This window comes from Pseudophryne corroboree, chromosome 6 (genome assembly GCF_028390025.1).
Source record: "Pseudophryne corroboree isolate aPseCor3 chromosome 6, aPseCor3.hap2, whole genome shotgun sequence".
NCBI classification, from domain to species: domain Eukaryota; kingdom Metazoa; phylum Chordata; class Amphibia; order Anura; family Myobatrachidae; genus Pseudophryne; species Pseudophryne corroboree.
In genome coordinates this window covers 338,850,099-338,874,415 of record NC_086449.1, presented here as the reverse complement: position 1 = coordinate 338,874,415, position 24,317 = coordinate 338,850,099, and the positions used below count along the sequence as shown (strand labels likewise).

The 24,317-nt window shown below is 45.6% G+C and overlaps 1 protein-coding gene across 4 annotated transcripts in view; it reads right to left on the bottom strand.

Annotated features, from left to right (window-relative positions):
- Positions 1 to 4,169: 4,169 nt before the first annotated feature.
- Positions 4,170 to 24,317, bottom strand: part of INSYN1 (inhibitory synaptic factor 1) — a 163,973-nt gene continuing 143,825 nt past the window's right edge. For all 4 annotated transcript variants that reach the window (XM_063926459.1, XM_063926461.1, XM_063926460.1 and 1 more), the window contains one exon: positions 4,170 to 5,134. In XM_063926459.1, coding sequence (XP_063782529.1) covers positions 4,529 to 5,134 — 606 coding nt within the window. In that variant the 3' untranslated portion in view covers positions 4,170 to 4,528. The remainder of the gene's footprint in view (positions 5,135 to 24,317) is intronic.

Sequence of the window (24,317 nt, the reverse complement as noted above, 5' to 3'; positions counted from 1 at the left end):
TACAGACACCCGCTCACCTTCTACCCCCTAGCACATAGACACCCGCTCACCCCCCCCCACAACACATAGACACCCCCTCACCTCCCCCCACACAGCACAAACACCCGCTCAACTCCCCCCCACAGCACATACAGACACCCGCTCCCCTCCCCAACACATAGTCACCTGCTCACATCCCCCCACAGCATACAGACACCTGCTCACCTCCCCCCACACATCAGATAGACACCCACCCCCCAAGCATATAGCCACCCACTCACCTCCCCCTGTAATACATACAGACACACTCCCCCCACAGCACATAGACACCGGACCCCCCTTCCCCTCCATAGTCACCTGCTCACCACCCAGCACATAGTCACCCACTCACCTCCCCCTGCAATACATACAGACACTCGCCCCCCACAGCACATAGACACCGGCCCTCCCTAGTCACCCGCTCACCTCACATTACTAAATCGTTATATGATGCAGCTGTGCGCTCAGCGCTACACTCGGCAGCTCCTCTAACAGGAAGGACCCGTCAGGCTGCGGGTACTGTGCGGCTCTGACAGCGGGGATTGGTGCTGGAGAGACAGGCAGTCAGGAAGAGTGCTCGGGAGAGGAGCAGCCCTGTCCAAGGAATGAGGAGCGATCTGACACAGGACCGGCCGGCTCCTCAGCACATTCAACCGCTCAGTGTGCTGACAGCCGGACGGGTCCTTCCTGTTAGACGAGTTGCCGAGTGGAGCGCTGAGAATCATCAACGCGGCACTCCTCACTGGTGACCGTCCCACAGGGCTCTGGGAGTCACAGTCATGTAACATACATCCGACTGCGCTGGAGCTGGAGGTAATTATTGACAAGCCTTGTCCCACTTAGGTGATTGGACCAGCGGATCCAGTACTGGATCCGCTGTCCAATCACATCTGCAGTGCTGACAGGGACGTGCTTTCATGTGAGCTGAAAGCCCGTCCCTGTCAATGAGGCACCGATACTAGTGCCGCTTTCACCACTTTTCTCAATGGGCTTTTTCAGCCCAGTGCCTGGCCCCGCCCCTCCGCTGTATCCCGTTCCAATTGTGAATGGGAGGCACTGCTATCAGTGCCTCCCAAAGTAATTATCTGTATTAAAATGATTGAAATAATATAAAGAAGAAACTTATGACACAGAATATGTGTCATAAGTATCTTCTTTCTATTATTTTAATCATTAATGACAGGGGAGGCACTGCCTCCCCTGACTGCACGTCCCTGTTCTGATCCCTTACTGTCCCACTTGATTATTGCAATCTGTAGATGAAGGATTATTAGCAGTGCCTAGAATTTCCAGGAATTCTTCTGGGGGTCGAGCTTTCTGCTTTGCAACTCTGACTCTATGGAACTCGCTGTCCTGCATAGTTTGAGATGTCTCCACTCTAGAATCCTTCAAAAACAGACACAAGGCTTTCCTGTTTACTCAGCATTTCACTAATGTCCCTGTAGTGCCTAAAAATTACAAAGCAAATGCTTAGTTCTCTTTTCTGTTAAACTTATTTTGTGTTTTAACCACTTAACTGACGATTTTCCCTTCAAAGCCGTTCAAAACATTGTTTAAAAAAAATGTTTTATTCAATATAGATTAAAAAGTATTTTTTTTTAAATATTTGAAAATTATATTATGCACAGCTGCAGAACGGATTTCCTTGTCAAAAACTGGGGAACACAGTGGAGCGGCAAGGTCGCATGGGATCTGACCATGCCAGTTAAGTGGTTTAAAGTCATATTGGTAGAAAAGTGCTATATAAATAACAGAATTATTATTATTATTGTCATCATGCCCCAAACCAGGTCTGCCAGTAGACTGCTCAGCATAAGGTTTCCCCTGCCAGCCATGTTGTCCATACTCCAAAAACCACCCCATTTTCACACTTAGCTTGAGGAAATCTGGTTTCAGTTTTAGTTTCATCAACTACAACTACCACATACGGTATGTGACTGACTCTGTAATTAATTTAGCAAAGGAAAAAAACTTTCTTCTTTTTTCTCACATCATCTTAAATGGTTTAAATGGAAATGTAATATGTGCAGAGGAAGTGACCTTGAGTCTCAAGAGAAATAGATGTATGTTATCTATTTTTATGCTCATCCAAGAGTCTGTAATGCATGTAAGGGCGTGTAAACCCCTATGTTGCTAAAATGTAGGTACAACTGTCTCTAAACAAGCATGGAGTCACTTTTAATAAAGGAATATCTGTCCATTCAACATTTTAAAATGTCTCAGGTGCCCAATAATTTCACTGATTTTACCATCATTCTACCTACCTACCAGATTCACACTGCTTGTGTCACCATTGTCACTGCTGCACTTTTTATTTTGCATCCACGTCATGTTGCTTCAGCCTGCAAAACATCTCCAATAGAGGCCTTTCCTGACAGAACATGTCACCAAACTTCTAATTTCTGATTTGACTATTGCAACCTCATCCTGCTGGCCTACCAATAACTGTCTCCCATGCAATTCATCATAAATGCTATTGTAAGACTCCTCTACGCTACCCATCCTTTCTTATCTGATGCACTTCCTTCACTGACTTCCCCTAAACTTTAGAATCAAATTATATACAATTATAAGTGCTAAGTTTTCCTTAAAAGTGTCTACTTAACGCTGTACCACCTGTATTGCTGATAGCTGACCCCACCAGAAATCCTGTAATAATGTTCCCCTTTTCGGAAACCTATTGTTCTACCATTTTAGGCTCTCCTCAAAGTGCAAAATCTTTAAACAGCCCCTAGACTCATTTGGTATTCGGTCTTTAGGTCAACGGCACTTAGGTCGACACTCATTAGGTCGATCACGATTGGTTGACATGCATTAGGTCGACATGGTCATTAAGTCTACATAATCATTAGGTTGGCATGGCAAAGGTCAACACATGAAAAGGTCGACAATTTTTATTTTTTAATTCCTTTTTTTTTTATTTTTTCATACTTTACAATCCACGTGGACTATGATTAAGAATAGTAACCTGTGTCGAGCACAGCGGTAGGGGAGCAAGGCACCTTGCCGAAAGCATGGTGAGCGGACACGGTGCACTAATTGGGGTTCCCGGTCACTTTACGAAGAAAATGACACACAACCCCCCACAAAAAAACCTCATGTCAACCTTTTTCCATGTCGACCATTTCCATGTCGACCCAATGACTAGGTCGACCTATTTCAGGTGTCGATATAGTCACTGTTTATCAATAGTGGTCAACCTAATGACTGTCGACCCTATGATGCACACCCGACTCATTTATTTAAAGACGTCTACCCCTCCCTGTCTATGCTCACCATAACTTCCACATCTACCTCCCCTCCAGGTTCTTCCAGAGTAGAGTATTCCACAGTAGGAAAGTACTGTATGCGTAACTGTAATGAAAAATGAGTTACTGCTAACAGCATAATCCCATGCCAGCACATTTTCTTTAATACTTACAGTTGGTAAATCACAAGTGCACAAATCACATTGTTTTACAATAAATGTAAAGACAAATATGTTCTAAAACCTGAAATGTGCATAATAATCCCCAAATACCAACTCACCTTCACATTTATGACCATCCACTGTACTTTATGGCTGGATTGTTAGGGATTATCAACAATTTTTGCTCATTTTTTTACTGGAATGATGGGAAGTAAATCTGTATATTAGAGGGCTTATAAAATTATGCGCTATTCATTATCTGGACCATGTTGTTTGTCCGTTCCGTGTTGCTTGAATAGACAAAAAACATTTTGTGTACAGGAGGCATTTCAACACATAGTTAATAAATTTATCCTAATAAATTAATTTTCTTGCACACATGCTCTCTCTATTTCTCCGGAGAACGGAACTACACAGCAAGTGCAGTATTTGAAGATTAATGGTCTGGAAATGCAATGGCATTACAGCTATGAAATTGGTGAGGTGCAACAGAGAGTACACTACCCTCTGGAGAGCAATTACCCCAGTTATAGGAGTGTCTTTTTGATTAAAGCTTTTCCATTCTGCTTTCTTGTGCTATTATAGAAGCCCTTTACATAGCATTAAAATAGCTTAATGGCTCGGTTGTTTTAGAAAAACCCTGTTGTAACCCTGAGACAATCAGACATTAACACACTGCACACAAAGTGTCAATCATCTACATCACACCCCTGCCCATGATAAAACACTCTGAACTCACAGATTTATTTTTTCTCTTTAATAGTATACACATGAGGTGAAGATTTGGCGCAGGGACAGAAAGACATGTGAGGTCACAGCAGAAGATGTGAGGTTACAGGGTGGGTTATGAGGTGCCCCCACTCTAGTGTCCTCTACCCCATAGTTCATAAGAAAGGTTAAAAAGTGCACCATATATTGCCCGTAGTATATAAGTGTGCAGAGATGTCAACATGACACCTGTTTTGCTTAGCTATCCACCCTGCTTTCTATGCATATAAAACCCTACTGATCTGTTCTTTCATCTACTCATTCACTCCACTCATTCAAACTGGTCAAGTTTTATATTTTATTTTCCTGATCAACCAATCCTTATTGCCCTTTTCATTCTTTCACTCCTAAATTCTGCTCCTTCTTTCCCTTTTTTGGCACATATGGTAGCACAGTCTGGGTGCTCTTGTCGCACACAGTCTGAGTACTGCAGTTCCTGGTGCCCCTCCTGACTCCAGCAATTCCCCCTTTACTGCTCCGTATAGCAGCACAAGGGACTGCAGCTCTTGGAGGGTCCCGATGAGTGTCCTGGCCATATGGGGGATCTTCACTGTCATCACAGCAGAGTGCATGGTACAGTACTTTGTCACTGAACCTCACCCGGTCTCTGGAGCCAGGGGTCCTGGTTGGCTGGGGTTTCTGTGGTGGGACAGGGGTTTCTTCACTAGAGGAGTCTGGCCCATTTGGAGTGGCTCCACCATTAAGCAGCCTGTAGTCAGGAGGACGGTCTGAGCCATCTCCAGAATCAGAAGGAGTGGATGCTTCAAGAAAAGAGCAGAATTCCCAACTGTCTGAACTCAGGAAATCCAGGGGTCCCAGGTCACACAGAGGACCCCCCTTTTCACTGCTGGATGTGCTACTAATAGTTCCAGGGGTCCAGTCATCAGTGTCCAGCTCAAATTCAAAGTCAGAAGTAAGTCTGTCTATCTGCTCCACCACCTACAACATACATAGAATTTGTTAAGGGATTTGTTCTCACAATAGAGAACTACCTATGAAATATATGCTTCATTAGAACAATACAGCATTACGTTATTGTTGTTTCTAAAATCTGTTCCATTATCACATATAATTGGTATATCACAAATCCATTGTTAGAACCATGATTACATATTCTAGATAATTGATGTAGAGAAGATGGAAATTAAGGTTTGCACAAAATAACAATAAAGGCCAGTGTTCTAATATAATGTACACCTTGCATGATGCTCAGTTCAAACAGTATATAGATTTATTGTAAGCGTCATCCACTCTGGTATTAGACAGGTCCCTGCCATTCATGAAATACTCACCTCCCAGGTACTTCTTTCGCTGCTAATCATTTTGCACAGACAGACATGAAATTAAAGTTGAATGATTATGATACATAAGGGCATTGACCGATTAATGCCCATAACATGTAAGAAACCTTTTGTGTAGGAAATGCTGTATGTCCTTTCCCCAGCCATCAGTTGTAGAACTTGCCATGTTTCAATATACAAGGTAACATGCCAAATAAGTACTTCTCCCAACATTGTGAAATGGAAAAGCTGAGACACTGAATATCATGGATCTTGAAATCCACCCCATATATATGCCTAACAAGGAAAACTGTTATAGGAAGTGCATCCACATTGTTTTGTCACTTTGGTTTCATCAAACGTTTAAGTTCCGAGAAAACACTGTAGATATTGTAGATTAAATATTTGAAGCTGGAAAAAGAAGACAGCCCTGGAAAAACCACAACACAACTGGAGCAGATATCTAATATTGATTCATAGTTTCTGAATTGAATTGTGCAGCGCTCTGCTTCTTCCATTGCCATCCCCCCTTTATACTTAAATGCTGATTTAGGCTGACTTGTGAGATAATGTATCTATTGCTAGTGCTTTAAGGCTGGTACAAAGAGATGCAATAATTCCATCTGCTCCTAATGCATATTTTTGTTAGCATTCTAGGATCAAATGCATCCAACACTTTGTGAGGCCCTGGGAGTGCAGAGCTTGTCAGTGAGGTCACTTCATCACTCCATGCTATAATTATCTCCATCCCTAGAGGAGACGAGGACGAGCACTGCTGTGTATTGTACTTGCACTGTACTACATTACACACTTGTATATAAATTGTGGTCATTACTGTGTGGTATAGTATGGTCATAGCTAAGGGAGGTGACACTGTTGTTGGATTGATATAGAGCAGAGCTATTAGATAGGTTCATTAAGTTTCACAAATTTAGATACATGGAAAATTTCAGAATCCATTTCAGTCCAGAAGGTTTTTATCATGGTCTTCTTTTTTTTATGTTATAAATCTGTATTTGAAGTATTCTTCTAAATTCTACTGTTTTAGTATATGAATTCTCCCATTTATTTGCTTAATTATGGTCTTTCTTATGCTTTTATTTGTTACTTTTAATGCTATGTGTTGTAGTATACATGATATACCTGTATGTGCTTATACTATTACAAATACTAATACAAAGTATTGCAATGTTCTGGAACTAACTTTCCCTCAATTTAAATAAAATACAGTTTGGAGTGTAATTAGGTTAATGCAGAGTATATATGACTTTTTTATTTAAATGGTGTGGTCACATACCTCAGGCACCATAGATGGTTGAGTGTAGTGGAGCAAAGCCTATTGTATAATTTTATGCTAAGGTTTATATGTTTTCTATATATTTTCGTACTGGTGTACAGCGCTGCCCACTGCAGAACTGCCTGCAATGAGGTATGCCCTTCCCCTTCTCCCACTTGTTGGACTGCTAGATGGATTTGATCATACTTCAATTTTGTTTGTGGAGGGTATTACATGCATTATTGTTATATTATTATTGTATATAGTTTCTTAGACCTCCAGAAGTCATACAGGCAGTGTAATTAGAGAGACAGCAGGACCATAACTAGTTATAGGCCAGTGGTGCCTGGCACACAGCGCAAAAGTACTGTGGGCACAGGACCACCGGCAGAAACCGCAGGGCTGCGACCACCGCTGCTAGCTGCAGAACTGCCCGTGGGGAGGTACACCCTGCCCCTTCTCACACCATTGCCGCGACCCCCAGCGCTCCTGCTGCCCACCTGCTCCCGGCTCCCCTTCTTCTGACTCCCCCTCTCCGGCCGCTTGCTAACACCATCAGTTGGCTTCTGTAGCCCCATCCACTCAGTACCTCGTGCCCCCCACCAATGTCTGTCTGCTGTGTGTAGATTACAGCAGCAGGCAGAGAGAAAGTGTGCTTCCCATGCGCTCTGCCCACCCCGCGCCTCCCACCTTGCTGTGTGTGGAGAGGACTTCCGGGGGACAGAAGCTGGCAGCTGAATGGAGATAAAATAGGTAGTGCAATAGTTTCTGAGATGGGCTATCTGATGGTTCCTGGTGACGCTCACGCAATTACCCCTGCCCAGCAGTCTTTTAGCCTCCTGCAGCAAAAGACTTCACCTATAGCAGCCGCCTTTTCAGGGCAGATTAGGTCCACACCATACTCAGATGCCCCCAGGTTTTATGTATAGACAAGGCGGCTATTGGAGGCTGGGCAAGAGTAGGTTGCAGTATGGTGAGACGTACACAAAAACCTGGCTAGATGCCGCTGCAATATTTGCGGACAGAGAGGGATAACCTAATGCATGTGTGTGCAACAATGCACAGGTTGGAATATAAAATAAACACAATAACTATGTACATGCAACAATGCACAGGATGAATGCAATAAAGAAATGTTGGCAAGACAGTGCCTGTGTGGAAATTCCACACCAAAACTTGAGTTCACGGATAGCTGGATCAGATCAGGAATCAATCGGGCAGGGTCTCAGAATCACGGGTATTTCACAGGCTGACAGGTTCTCACACAAGCTGACAGGTTCTCACAAAGGAAGAGGCAACACACACTCTCTTTACACAGACACACACACACTCTTCCCACACATACACACACTCTCTCTCTCTCTCTCTCCCCACTACCTAGCATAATGGGGGTCAGTCCGACCCGATTGCTCGCTGCAGTTCATCTGGGAACACGAGCAGGACTGGTACAAACTGGAAAATGCAGATTGAACTGAACTGGAGCTGGAATGGATGCCGAGTATAACAGGTGAGTAGACACAGAGTACTGGAACCCCGTGGAATGTATGATAGCAGATGACTTGTAACTAAGTACTGGACACAATGGTATGTATGGTAACTGGTGAGTTGGAGCTGAGATGATTGGCAGTGTAAATACTGCTTCAGGTTTGCAAATGACTGAATACTGCAGGGAGAAGCTGTATACTGTGTACTTTGCAGAGTTGATACTCTGCAGAGTGGGGACTGCAGACTGGAGTTTACCTTTGTGGTTTGAGAACAGCAGACTGGAGTTACAGGATGTGTTGCAGGAGGCAGACAGCATACTGGTGTTAGGGATGACAGTTGAGTGCTGCTGGGAAGCTTGGAGATGGATCCTGCTATTGAGTGGTTAAGTGCTGTTAGCAGGCTGAAAGGAGGCAAAAGTGCTAATGCTTTGCAGTGTTGGAAGCTGCACAGGGTTTGCAGATACATGAGTCAGGAAACTTGTTAGAAGAGAAGTTGAACTTGGTATCTTAGCAGTGAGAACTGCTTGCAAATAAACAGAATAGAAACATTAACTTGGGCTATATGGACTGCTTGAAGATGGGCAGTGTGTTGACTGCTGGAAAATGAGCAGTATGTAGACTGTTAGAGATCTGGAGAGCAGGCAGGAACAGCTTGAACCGCATGGCAGAAGAATAGCTGAAGATGCTCTCCTGAGCCAGGAACCATCACATAACCAAGTTAGGAGACAAGCTGAACTGTTAATGTGCTAGGAAATGGTTTATTTAAGGCTTACTGCACTGGGATTGGGTACAAGAGTCATGTGAGAAACAAGTCTCTGTGAGTGGATGCAATGGTGTTAGCTGACCTCAGACAAGATGGCTGCCCCCATGCAGCAGGAACATATTTCTGAAGTGGAAAAAACAGGAAAATCCTGAGATGTCTGGCCTATTAGTAAAACAACAGCAATGGCTGAGATAAAGGGTCTGAGTACCTGCAGTTTGACAAATAAGGATAAAGTAGCTTCCATTCTTGTGTTCATGAGTTTGTGAGATTTCAAAGGTAGTGTTGTATTGTATTAATTTAATCATTTCTCAAATTTGGTGGTGTTCCCAGGAATTGAATACAATGTACTCAAAAAAATATTTTTTTATCCTAGGCTAATAAAGATAGTAATTCCTTTTTGGGGTACTCTTAAATTTATTATAGAAATGGTTGTTTAGTATAGAACTGTTAGGAGTTGCCAGCGTGGCTCATTACTTCAGCGGGTTCCAGCCATTGCTAGGCAGCTGGGACGCCGTGTTACTCTGCCGCATGGGCCGCTGGTCATGCCAGTTGCTGAGCGATCAACATGCCAGGTGGCCGCAGGGTACTGTAGATCTAGATTAACTTGACAGCCAGAGCTTGACTGTACGTGCCTTTGCACAGCTGATGTGAGTATCCCATTAGAGAGGCTGGACCTGCAGCTTGCTATCTTGCATTTGTTATTACCCAGGTAGTGCTGCGTATCCAACGCCGGTGATAGTTTATACCTCAGTGCTGCTGCCTGGTTTGTTCCATGTGTATTGTAGTCCTCGTCTCCTGTTCGGGATATGCTCCATGTTTCTGTTTCTAGTTGCTACGTTCTTGTGGAACTTTATTTTTTATCTATTAACTGCAAGTACTACTAATTCTACACAGAGAATTCCATCTATGCTGATTACCAAATGCAAAGCTATGTGTCCATGCTCACTAATGGGTATGGCTGGCTAAGTCGACCTGGAAAAGGTCGACAGTGCAAAGGTCAACCACAAAAGGTTGACAGACACAAGGTTGACACAGGAAAATGTTGACATGAACAAAAGGTCGAAATGGAAAAGGTTGACACAGGAAAATGTCAAAATTAGTTTTTGGTGGGTTTTTTTGGTGTTGTTTACTCTGTAAAGTGACTGGGAACCCCAATTAGTGCCCTGCGTCCCCTCGCATGACTCGTGGCTTCGGGCAAGGTGGCTTGCTCTGCTACCGCTGTGCAATCGTACACAAAAAAACACGGGCGTTCCCGGCTCTGTCCTCATAGAAGTGACCAAATCCACTGTTCATGTTAGACTGATCTAATAGCGGGAGGATCAGCGGCATAATAATTGTGTTTGGGACAGCGGACCAGAGGACGGCCAGCGGATAAGAAGCCTGTTTGCAGAGTCCCGGGTAATAGAATTTTCGGAGGAGAGGCAATACCGCATTTACAATTGGTGTCCAGGGAGTCCGGTGAGATAATTCCACGTTCATTAACATCTATAAGCCGAACTGTGATACAGCTGAACTCTGTACTAATTATGACAAGGAGTACAATTTTTTAATATATATTTTTTAAATAAAAACATTGTGTTTTTTGATTTTACTTATGGCTGGACTATATATTTGTTTTCTGTGGACATTTCAGTGTTAAATGGAATTGAAGTGGTGATAGAACTCACCTATATCCGTATATGCAGAGTGTGAAGATATTCTTTATATATGGTGTAGAACTGACTAAGGACAGCGCTATGGGGATTTTCAAGGATTTTTATGTTTGTTTTTTAATATTCCCAATCGTAGTCCATGTGAATCATAAAGTTACAAAAAGTTCAAAAAATTTTAAAAATAGTGAAAGACTCATGTCAACCTTTTCCTGTGTTGACCTTTGGCATGTTAACCTGTCTGTCGATCATTAGTGGTCGATCTAATGATTGTCGACCTTAGTCATGTCCACCTAGCATCCAGATACCCTTACTAATACCCCTTTCAGACATGCATCAAAATCCCGGGTTTATGCACGTAAAGATTACTGCATGTGTGACCCGGAAAATTCCTGGGTCACATGTCTGAAAGAGATAGCAGTAATTACCCTTGTGCTGATTACCATCTTGAACTATAAGTAACTGTATTACAAATTAATTATAAGTATCTCTGCTTTTCAAGTATACGCTGTGCTGGACTTTATGCTGCTGTTATTGCTGTATTGCTGAAAGCTATTCAAGTTACATACTGTTTGGATTCTGAGTTTCTGCCATTATTACAAGTATTGCTGTTGTGGATAATTGTCTGCAATTCTCCTGTGTGCAATCCTGATACTCTGACCTGCAATTAACCCTGTTTATGCTGGTTCTGCAAATTACCTCTACCTCTATTTGTGTTTACTGCAGCCAATACCTTGCGATCACCCTTGTATTGAATGAGCTACTACTGCCTAAGCTTAAGTCCTGGTGACCGCCTAAGTACCAGTGAGTGTGTAAAACTCTATGGGAACAGCAGGTTATTGTTATTGGCAGTAGATCTTAGTAGGAGGCTCTAGGGGTCTCATTCACATGCAGGGGTGTTTCAAAAACATATACATTAAAAAAAAAATCAATATTGGGATATACAGATGATTTGTTGGCATGACCCCCTCTCATGGTGAATAGACGCTGTGAGTCTCCCAACTGCCACCACCGCAGGACACTGTGACCCATTGGTAGGACAGTCCCAGAAAAATGGGACTGTCCTATCAATGGTATGGTATACAAACTGTTTAAATGGTTAGTCTTCCTAAAATATTAATAAAATATTAATAACACATCATATATTCAAAAATAGAGCATTAAGGTGTAGTTAATCAAAATGACAAAATATTGTCTGGTGGTGAAATAATAATTGTATAGGCTATTCAAATTAGGTCAGAAATTGCAGAGACAATTTTGCTTAAGGTCTCCCCATAGAACATATTATTTGTACACAGTATGTATGTACACTCATACCATAGTAAGCAATCCATAAATAATGTACACGGGGATCCACAGGTATAGTCAATCTCAGAAAGCAGGTAACTCATCCTAGAATCCCCACTGTTACACCAGGACAATAGTTTTTTCTTGAGCTAGCCCAGTGTGTAATACCACATACAAAATATCAAAAGTAAGTTTGACAGCATAATAACAAAATTGTCAAATTATACTTGGCCCACCTGCTATCTAATGCACAATTCAGAGAACAGTTTCATGGCAGTATGATACTCAATAGTCCTATTCAAATATACATTTAATATAATTGACAGGAGCCAAAAAATATTTCAAGAATAAACATATGTTTTAGTAATGATCTGTAAAATGACAGTCTGTAAACATGTTGGCAGGGCCAGATTAAGGTCTGTGGGGACCTTATCAATAAAAATGATATAATGGCGATGTTATAAAAATAAAGTATATAATATTTGATCTAGCTGGAGGGGTTTTATCAACAACACCATCAACTCTTCGTAGGATGGCACAACTTCAAAAGCATTGTCTGTCTAAATGGATTGGTAAAACGTGATTTATAATTTATAAATATAATAATGTACTGCAGTCTCAGAGGCAGCTGAGCTAATAGCTCATGAAACAACTTACATTATTAATATGCTATATGAGCACTGTCTGCAGTGTGCCCTGGTTGCTGCAGGTCCAGACAGCACAAGGGGTAGGGAAGTGGTACAGGGTCCGGCCCAGGAACCCTTCAAAGACAAAGCCGTCCATCACTATCACACAGACGGCGCCGCTGAGGACAGAGCTGAGAGTAATATGTAGCTTCCTCATTTTCAACTCCTGTATGTCATAATGGCCCTCATTCCGAGTTGATCGGTCGCAAGGCGAATTTAGCAGAGTTACACACGCTAAGCCGCCGCCTACTGGGAGTGAATCTTAGCTTCTTAAAATTGCGACCGATGTATTTGCAATAATGCGATTACTAACTACTTAGCAGTTTCAGAGTAGCTCCAGACTTACTCTGCCTGTGCGATCATTTCAGTGCTTGTCGTTCCTGGTTGACGTCACAAACACACCCAGCGTTCGCCCAGGCACTCCCACCGTTTCTCCGGCCACTCCTGCGTTTTTTCCGGAAACGGTAGCGTTTTCAGCCACACGCCCCTGAAACGCCGTGTTTCCGCCCAGTAACACCCATTTCCTGTCAATCACATTACGTTCGCCGGAGCGAAGAAAAAGCCGTGAGTAAAAATACTTTCTTCATAGTAAAGTTACTTGGCGCAGTCGCAGTGCGAACATTGCGCATGCGTACTAAGCGGATTTTCACTGCGATGCGATGAAAAATACCGAGCGAACAACTCGGAATGAGGGCCAATATTCCCAGCGCAGGTTGTGGTGAAAGTGATAGAAATCCTGCGAGACTGCAGCTACACCTCGGTGGCCGTATACTGGGGACAACAGAGACACAGCTGAATGCTGTGCTCTGATTTCCGTGCCAGCAGTGTCTGATTCGGGGGGAGAGTGTGTGGGTGCCCCGGAATGACCGTCTCTGTTGCCCCACTTTTTATCCAGCTCTGTATGTTGATTATGCAATATAAATGCACAGGTTCTAGGCAGATAGTGCAACATCAGAGAACCACAGTCTCTTCTGTTTTCTGCTGTCATACAATCAGTCACCTATATCCAATTGTGTGGCATATTATGTTGTGAAATGTCTTTTAAATGCATACTATCTTTTCATACAATAAGCGCTTCATTTACAATCATGATATTACTTCTTAATTCATTTTGCCACAATACTAAGGGAATCCTTGTATATGTCCAATACACAAATTATTTTTAAATCAGTGACACTGGCTAGCTGCTATGAATGGCATCTTATACCAGTATAGACTTATACACAACTCGTCATTTGTCAGCAGTGTCAATCAATACTGGACACACACATGACTGGTTAGATCCCAGTGGTGCTAATTATTTTCTACTGCTGCAATAACCCTGGTTATTGCTGGGGCAACCTGTGTTTGGGGCATGGGGGAAAGTGTCCTTGAAAAATAACCCAGGTCCAGTTACCTGGGAATCCAACCCAGGTAGCTACCAGGGTTGGACCCAGGTAGCCTGCTGCGTAAACAGTGCGACCCAGGTAATCTGATCTCGGTCACACTAAAAGTATAGAGAGAGCCAGATCACTGGTGCTTAGAGATGATGTCATCTCCAAGCACCAACACAGCAGAAAGACTGCTCACGGGGAGCAATCTGAAAGGGGTCTACCTACCAATATGCCTCATCCAGTCTGCGGTGTAAACGGGGTCTGACCCAGGGTCTGACAAAGTTTGGACCATTGTTTTCTTACAGTATATATAAGCAAGTAGATTGAATATACTTGTGGATCCTTGTGTACAGTATTTATGGACTGCTTACCATGGTATGAGTGTAAGTATATATATATAGAGAGAGAGAGTGTTAATTAGAGATGTGCACAATTTTTCGGGTTTTGTGTTTTGGTTTTGGGTTCGGTTCCGCGGCCGTGTTTTGGGTTCGACCGCGTTTTGGCAAAACCTCACCGAATTTTTTTTGTCGGATTCGGGTGTGTTTTGGATTCGGGTGTTTTTTTCAAAAAACACTAAAAAACAGCTTAAATCATAGAATTTGGGGGTCATTTTGACCCCAAAGTATTATTAACCTCAAAAACCATAATTTCCACTCATTTTCAGTCTATTCTGAATACCTCACACCTCACAATATTATTTTTAGTCCTAAAATTTGCACCAAGGTCGCTGGATGACTAAGCTAAGCGACCCTAGTGGCCGACACAAACACCTGGCCCATCTAGGAGTGGCACTGCAGTGTCACGCAGGATGGCCCTTCCAAAAAACACTCCCCAAACAGCACATGACGCAAAGAAAAAAAGAGGCGCAATGAGGTAGCTGTGTGAGTAAGATAAGCGACCCTAGTGGCCGACACAAACACCTGGCCCATCTAGGAGTGGCACTGCAGTGTCACGCAGGATGGCCCTTCCAAAAAACACTCCCCAAACAGCACATGACGCAAATAAAAATGAAAGAAAAAAGAGGTGCAAGATGGAATTGTCCTTGGGCCCTCCCACCCACCCTTATGTTGTATAAACAGGACATGCACACTTTAACCAACCCATCATTTCAGTGACAGGGTCTGCCACACGACTGTGACTGAAATGACGGGTTGGTTTGGACCCCCACCGAAAAAGAAGCAATTAATCTCTCCTTGCACAAACTGGCTCTACAGAGGCAAGATGTCCACCTCATCATCATCCTCCGATATATCACCGTGTACATCCCGCTCCTCACAGATTATCAATTCGTCCCCACTGGAATCCACCATCTCAGCTCCCTGTGTACTTTGTGGAGGCAATTGCTGCTGGTCAATGTCTCCACGGAGGAATTGATTATAATTCATTTTAATGAACATCATCTTCTCCACATTTTCTGGAAGTAACCTCGTACGCCGATTGCTGACAAGGTGAGCGGCGGCACTAAACACTCTTTCGGAGTACACACTTGTGGGAGGGCAACTTAGGTAGAATAAAGCCAGTTTGTGCAAGGGCCTCCAAATTGCCTCTTTTTCCTGCCAGTATAAGTACGGACTGTCTGACGTGCCTACTTGGATGCGGTCACTCATATAATCCTCCACCATTCTTTCAATGGTGAGAGAATCATATGCAGTGACAGTAGACGACATGTCCGTAATCGTTGGCAGGTCCTTCAGTCCGGACCAGATGTCAGCATCAGCAGTCGCTCCAGACTGCCCTGCTTCACCGCCAGCGGGTGGGCTCGGAATTCTGAGCCTTTTCCTCGCACCCCCAGTTGCGGGAGAATGTGAAGGAGGAGATGTTGACAGGTCGCGTTCCGCTTGACTTGACAATTTTCTCACCAGCAGGTCTTTGAACCCCAGCAGACTTGTGTCTGCCGGAAAGAGAGATCCAAGGTAGGTTTTAAATCTAGGATCGAGCACAGTGGCCAAAATGTAGTGCTCTGATTTCAACAGATTGACCACCCGTGAATCCTTGTTAAGCGAATTAAGGGCTCCATCCACAAGTCCCACATGCCTAGCGGAATCGCTCCCTTTTAGCTCCTCCTTCAATGCCTCCAGCTTCTTCTGCAAAAGCCTGATGAGGGGAATGACCTGACTCAGGCTGGCAGTGTCTGAACTGACTTCACGTGTGGCAAGTTCAAAAGGTTGCAGAACCTTGCACAACGTTGAAATCATTCTCCACTGCGCTTGAGACAGGTACATTCCACCTCCTATATCGTGCTCAATTGTATAGGCTTGAATGGCCTTTTGCTGCTCCTCCAACCTCTGAAGCATATATAGGGTTGAATTCCACCTCGTTACCACTTCTTGCTTCAGATGATGGCAGGGCAGGTTCAGGCGTTTTTGGTGGTGCTCCAGTCTTCTGTACGTGGTGCCTGTACGCCGAAAGTGTCCCGCAATTCTTCTGGCCACCGACAGCATCTCTTGCACGCCCCTGTCGTTTTTAAAAAAATTCTGCACCACCAAATTCAAGGTATGTGCAAAACATGGGACGTGCTGGAATTTGCCCATATTTAATGCACACACAATATTGCTGGCGTTGTCCGATGCCACAAATCCACAGGAGAGTCCAATTGGGGTAACCCATTCCGCGATGATCTTCCTCAGTTGCCGTAAGAGGTTTTCAGCTGTGTGCGTATTCTGGAAACCGGTGATACAAAGCGTAGCCTGCCTAGGAAAGAGTTGGCGTTTGCGAGATGCTGCTACTGGTGCCGCTGCTGCTGTTCTTGCGGCGGGAGTTCATACATCTACCCAGTGGGCTGTCACAGTCATATAGTCCTGACCCTGCCCTGCTCCACTTGTCCACATGTCCGTGGTTAAGTGGACATTGGGTACAACTGCATTTTTTAGGACACTGGTGAGTCTTTTTCTGACGTCCTTGTACATTCTCGGTATCGCCTGCCTAGAGAAGTGGAACCTAGATGGTATTTGGTAACGGGGGCACACTACCTCAAGAAATTGTCTAGTTCCCTGTGAACTAACGGCGGATACCGGACGCACGTCTAACACCAACATAGTTGTCAAGGCCTCAGTTATCCGCTTTGCAACAGGATGACTGCTGTGATATTTCATCTTCCTCGCAAAGGACTGTTGGACAGTCAATTGCTTGGTGGAAGTAGTAAAAGTGGGCTTACGACTTCCCCTCTGGGATGATCATCGACTCCCAGCAGCAACAACAGCAGCGCCAGCAGCAGTAGGCGTTACACGCAAGGATGCATCGGAGGAATCCCAGGCAGGAGAGGACTCGTCAGAATTGCCAGTGACATGGCCTGCAGGACTATTGGCATTCCTGGGTAAGGAGGAAATTGACACTGAGGGAGTTGGTGGGGTGGCTTGCGTGAGCTTGGTTACAAGAGGAAGGGATTTACTGGTCAGTGGACTGCTTCCGCTGTCGCCCAAAGTTTTTGAACTTGTCACTGACTTATTATGAATGCGCTGCAGGTGACGTATAAGGGAGGATGTTCCGAGGTGGTTAACGTCCTTACCCCTACTTATTACAGCTTGACAAAGGCAACACACGGCTTGACAAATGTTGTCCGCATTTCTGGTGAAATACTTCCACACCGAAGAGCTGATTTTTTTGGTATTTTCACCAGGCATGTCAACGGCCCTATTCCTCCCACAACAGGTGTCTCCCCGGGTGCCTGACTTAAACAAACCACCTCACCATCAGAATCCTCCTTGTCAATTTCCTCCCCAGCGCCAGCAACACCCATATCCTCCTCATCCTGGTGTACTTCAACACTGACATCTTCAATCTGACTATCAGGAACTGGACTGCGGGTGCTCCTTCCAGCACTTGCAGGGGGCGTGCAAATGGTGGAAGGCGCATGCTCTTCACGTCCAGTGTTGGGAAGGTCAGGCATCGCAACCGACACAATTGGACTCTCCTTGTGGATGTGGGATTTCGAAGAACGCACAGTTCTTTGCGGTGCTTTTGCCAGCTTGAGTCTTTTCAGTTTTCTAGCGAGAGGCTGAGTGCTTCCATCCTCATGTGAAGCTGAACCACTAGCCATGAACATAGGCCAGGGCCTCAGCCGTTCCTTGCCACTCCGTGTGGTAAATGGCATATTGGCAAGTTTACGCTTCTCCTCCGACAATTTTATTTTAGATTTTGGAGTCCTTTTTTTACTGATATTTGGTGTTTTGGATTTTACATGCTCTGTACTATGACATTGGGCATCGGCCTTGGCAGACGACGTTGCTGGCATTTCATCGTCTCGGCCATGACTAGTGGCAGCAGCTTCAGCACGAGGTGGAAGTGGATCTTGATCTTTCCCTAATTTTGGAACCTCAACATTTTTGTTCTCCATATTTTAATAGGCACAACTAAAAGACACAGAGGTAGCTACAGCCGTGGACTACCGTACTGTGTCTGCTGCTAATATAGACTGGATGATAATGAGATGAAATCAATATATATTATATCACACTAGTACTGCAGCCGGACAGGTAGATATATTTATTATGTAATGACTGATGACGGACCTGCTGGACACTGTCAGCTCAGCAGCACCGCAGACTGCTACAGTAAGCTACTATAGTAGTATGTATAAAGAAGAAAGAAAAAAAAAAAACCACGGGTAGGTGGTATACAATTATGGATGGACGAGCGACTGCCGACACAGAGGTAGCTACAGCCGTGGACTACCGTACTTTGTCTGCTGCTAATATAGACTGGATGATAATGAGATGAAATCAATATATATATATATATATATATAATATCACTAGTACTGCAGCCGGACAGGTATATATATTTATTATGTAATGACTGATGACGGACCTGCTGGACACTGTCAGCTCAGCAGCACCGCAGACTGCTACAGTAAGCTACTATAGTAGTATGTATAAAGAAGAAAAAAAAAAAAAAAACACGGGTAGGTGGTATACAATTATGGATGGACGAGCGACTGCTGACACAGAGGTAGCTACAGCCGTGGACTACCGTACTGTGTCTGCTGCTAATATAGACTGGATGATAATGAGATGCTATCAATATATATATATATATAATATCACTAGTACTGCAGCCGGACAGGTATATATATTTATTATGTAATGACTGATGACGGACCTGCTGGACACTGTCAGCTCAGCAGCACCGCAGACTGCTACAGTAAGCTACTATAGTAGTATGTATAAAGAAGAAAGAAAAAAAAAAAACCACGGGTAGGTGGTATACAATATTATATATATATTATATACAATTATATATATATATTAAACTCACTGGTGGTGATTATTAAACTGGTGGTCAGGTCACTGGTCACACTATCAGCAACTTGCAAGTAGTACTCCTAAGCAGACAATCACAATATATATTATACTGGTGGTCAGTGTGGTCACAATGGCAGTGTGGCACTCTGGCAGCAAAAGTGTGCACTGTACGTTATATGTACTCCTGAGTCCTGCTCTCAGACTCTAACTGCTCCCCACTGTCAGTGTCTCCCCCACAAGTCAGATAATACAGTCACACTATCTATCACTTCAGCAAGTAACTACTAGTACTCCTCCTAATGCTCCCCAAAATTACTACTGTGTCTCTCTCTACTGTCTCACTCTCTTCTCTATAAACGAAGAGGACGCCAGCCACGTCCTCTCCCTATGAATCTCAATGCACGTGTGAAAATGGCGGCGACGCGCGGCTCCTTATATAGAATCCGAGTCTCGCGATAGAATCCGAGCCTCGCGAGAATCCGACAGCGGGATGATGACGTTCGGGCGCGCTCGGGTTAACCGAGCAAGGCGGGAAGATCCGAGTCGCTCGGCCCCGTGTAAAAAAAACTGAAGTTCGGGCGGGTTCGGATTCCGAGGAACCGAACCCGCTCATCCCTAGTGTTAATGTTTGAGCAAAACACTTTTAATTTATTGTGTGTTCAACAACCAGAGACGTAAGTGGCTCAGGTGGGTCCCACAGCAACACATGGTCATGTTCCCAATATTTACCTTAGTGTGCATTTCATACTTGATATTTGGATTATAGCTGGGATCCTACTCCTAGCATTAGTAAGATGCAACCATCCATTTTGTGTCATCTTTTGTATGGGTAATCTATTTCACCCAGGGTAATCCTACGTAGTACGCCCACCTGGTACCTTGTGAGGGGGGAATATACAACCCATGCATGTGTTTTCCCAAAATGCCTACACCAACCCTGCATTATGCTTAAGTTATTGTGTGCTCTAGGTTTTCTATTTATTTCTGTGTGGCTTGTCTATCGTTGTATTACTTAAATCTTCTGTATTATGTGCTTTGTTTTTGATGTCTGTAAAACTCCTTGAGTCCTGTTGGAGAAAGAGCGCTATATAAATAAAATTATTATTATCATCATAATCAGTTTCATTATTATTAATATTATCATAATCAGTTTTATTATTATTATTATTATCATCATAGTGAAATGCAGCATGTGTAAAGTCTTGCCATGGTTTAATCTGAGATCAGTAGTACTTGCAGCATTAGCAGATTGTCAAATTTGTGTTGCTGCTGGAGATTGCTAGGGATCAGTATAATATACCGACGGTTGGGATGCTGTCTGTCAGTATACCGACAACGGCATCCCAGCCGTCAGTATGCCGACAGCTGGGCAAGTGCAAAGAGTGCCCTGCGATCTTGCTGTGCTTGCCATGCTGCACGCTCGGTGGCTCGATGCGCTCGCCACAGGTTCTATTCCCACTCTATGGGTGTCGTGGACACCCACGAGTGGGAATAGCCCCTGTTAGCTGGGAATCCAGCTGTCGGCATTGTCAGTGTCTGTGAATCTGGCATCAGTATCCTGTTTCCCGGGATCCCGACCACCAGCAAATTAACTGCATCCTGATTGCTAAACGTCTTGCCACTCTTACTTCTAGCAGCTGAGGAGCTGCGACCCAGACTGGATCATTTTTTATGGTGGCATGGCTTTTAGAAACGTAGTCTGCGGTTAGTCTGAAAAGGACCCCACTTTTGAAGGCTGAGATGTGAAAAGAAGTAAACTTAGTGTGAATGTGGTATAATAAAAGGGGAAAGCTTTGAAAAGGAACACAGAAGTCATTCACACCTGGTAAACAATGCAAATTAGGAGTAAATGACAGTGCAGGCAGGTGTATCTTGTGACTGGAAGTGGTAAATCAGGAGCAGATTGATTTACAGAAGATATCAGGTATAGCTTCCAAAATCACTGTGGTTTCAGCAATCACTGCAGAACTGAAAACATTGCTGAGCAGAAATCTCTGCAGACCAACATTCGGAGCCCACGGCTAGTATCTGTCAGTACAGACAGGGGCACTGACAACTGTATCAGACTCAGGTACTAGGAGGGGGCGTGGGCAATGCAGGGAGATGTGGCCAGCCCCCCTCCTTTAGAAAATATATAAAAAAATAGTGTATGTGTGGCTGCGAAGCATCAGGCACGCTGCACATGGAGGCACCAGGTGGGACTGATTGGCGCGGGGACGGATCGCAAACCCCTCCCCACACATACATGGAGAGAGAGGACACTGCTTCTGCAGCTGCCTTTCTCCCCAGCGCAGCACATAGCAGCATGTGTGCTGCAGTGGCGTGCGGTGAGGTCAGTGGCTGGTGAAGCACTGCAGCCTTAATGTTACCGTGTCCCGCCGATGCCCGCCACCCTCCCCAAGCCAATGCCTGCTACCACCACTGTCCCTGGGTCAGTGGGTGACAAAGGCAGTTGGTGATGCCAGGGAGATGCAGTGGGTGACAGCATCGAGTGATGCTAGGGAGAGGGTGTTACCAGTGAGAGAGTGATAGCAGTGGGTGACGCCAGGGAAAGGATGACAGCAGTTTGTGAAAGGAAGTGGGTGACAGCAGTGGGCGATGCCAGGGAGAGGATGATGCCAGGGAGCTGGTGATAGCAAGAGGGTCACAGGGAGAGGGTGACAGCAGTCAGTGCCAGCTGTGGGTCACAGGGAGGGGGTGACAGGAAGAGGTTGATGCCAGGGAGTTGGTGACAGGAAGAGGGTGAGAGGGTGACCGCAGTCGGCGCCAGCTGTGGATGACGGAGAGAGGGTGACGCCAGGTAGAGGGTGACAGGAAGAGGGTGACAGCAGTCGATGCCAGCTGTGGGTGACGGGGAGAGGGTGACAGCAGTCGGTGACAGGGAGAGGTTGACGCAAGGTAGATGGTGAAAGGAAGCGGGTTACAGTGAGAGGGTAGAGCAGTCTGTGCCAGCTGTGGGTGACGGAGAGAGGGCGATGGCAGGGAGTGACAGCAGTCGGTGTCAGCTGTGGGTGACGGGGAGAGGGTGACAAGGAGAGGGTGACAGCAGTCAGCAGTCTCTCAGCCACAACATCATCTCTGCCCTGCATCCTCTCTCAGCCACACCATCATGTCCCATCTGAATCTCTCGCAATACCCCTCACTTTGTCTCTCATTCTCCCCACTTCACTCTGTGCCTCTGAGCCTCCCACCCTTCTCTCTGTGCCTCGCAGTCGCCCGCCCTTCACTGTCTCTCAGCCTCATCAGTGAAGTTGGTGGGTCTAGCAGGAGAACACGGGCAGATGGGCGGCTGTTCGCGTGGTGTGATGTCATCGGGTCACATCGCACAGTACATTGAGGTGGAGGGGTAGTGTGGAGCAGCGGGCAGGATGGGAGTAGTATTGCAGAGCAGGGGACAGGATAGGAGGAGGAGTAGTGCGGAGCAGGGGGATAAGATAGGAGGAACATTAGTGTGGGGCAAAGGGGCAGGATAGGAGGAGGAGTAGTGTGGAGCAATGGGGCAGGATAGGAGGAATAGTAGTGTGGCTCAGGGAGGTAAGATAGGAGGAGACGGAGGAGAAGTGTGGGGTAAGGGGGCAGGATAGTAGGAGTAGTAGTGCAGAGCAGGGCGGCAGAATGAGAGCAGTGGTGCAAAGCAGGGAGGGTAGGATGGGAGTAGTGGGGTGGAGCAGGGGGGCATGATGGGTGTAGTGGTGCAGAGCGGGGGGGGCAGGATGGGAGCAGTGGTGCTGAGCAGGGGGGGCAGAATGAGAGTAGTGGTGTAGAGCAGGGGGGGGGGCAGGATGGGAGTAGCAGTGCATAGCAAGGGGGCAGGATCGGAGCATTGGTGCTGAGCAGGGGGAGCAGGATGGGAGGGAGCATAGGTGCAGAGCGGGGGGGCAGGAAGGGAGCAGTGGTGCTGTGTGAGGGGCAGGATGGGAGCATTGGTGCAGAGGCGGGGGGAAGGATGGGAGCAGTGGTGCTGAGCGGGGGGGGAAACAGGATGGGAGCAGTGGTGCTGAGCGGGGGGGCAGGAAGGGAGCAGTGGAACAGAGCGGGGGGGGCAGGGTGGGAGCAGCAGTGCAGAGCAGGGGGGCAGGATGGGAGAAATGGTGCAGAGTGGTGGGGGCAGGATGGGAGCAGTGCTGGGAAGGAGCAGGCGGTTAAACATGAATGTCACCTCAACTGCTTCCAGTAGCTCCTGGTCCCTGCCGCCGCCTTTCCCTGCTACTCACAAAGGAGCTCTCCTCTGCCCCAGCTGCCTCACACCAGGCAGAAGAGGAGTTTGTGCACCATGCGTGGCGGGACGGGGGGTGCGGTGCGCGCAGCTCGTCCTCTCCAGGGTCTTCCTAACTCCGCCTGCTGTCCGTGCGCGCGGGGGGAGGGGGGTCTTGTGTGGTGCTGCTCATCCTCTCCTCTGTACAGGGATGCACTGGGGCCGGTCAGGGAGCCGCTGGCTTGATTAATGGGAGACGATTGCCGAGAGGAAAGGGTATCTCGGCTGCTCCTTCCCCTCTGGCCGGATATTGCATTATCGGGGAATAGGAGGGCGGGGAGCGAATAGGCGGCTGCACTTGTTGATAAGAATAATTATTAAAAACTATATGATGTGGTGGTGATAAGTATATGACCCAAGATATATTTATCGCCCGGCGATAGGTCGCCATAATAGAGGTGTAGAAGAGCTAGCCCTGGGTGTGGAGTTAAACGGTGGCCCAACACCAAGCTTATAAGGTGAAAAACAGAGTTCCAAAGTTGGGCTATCGTTGGGCACTCCCAGAAAACATGCAATAAGGTGCCAACATTACCACAGTTGCGCCTACATAGATTAGGCGTGGAAGGGTGCATCGCATGCAAGCGGGAAGGGGTGAAATACAAACGGTGGAGGAGTTTATAATATAATTCCATATGTGAAATACATTTAGATATTTTAAAGCATGTTTGGAAGATCGTCTCCCATTCCTCCTCCGAGATGGAGCATCCAAGATCCATCTCCCATTTCAGTTGAATATGCAGCTTTCTGTAGCGGTTGAGGGTTGGTAATATAATTATACCATTTAGTGATGCCTCCCCTGCCCTCCCCGGTATCAAGGAAATTCTGGACA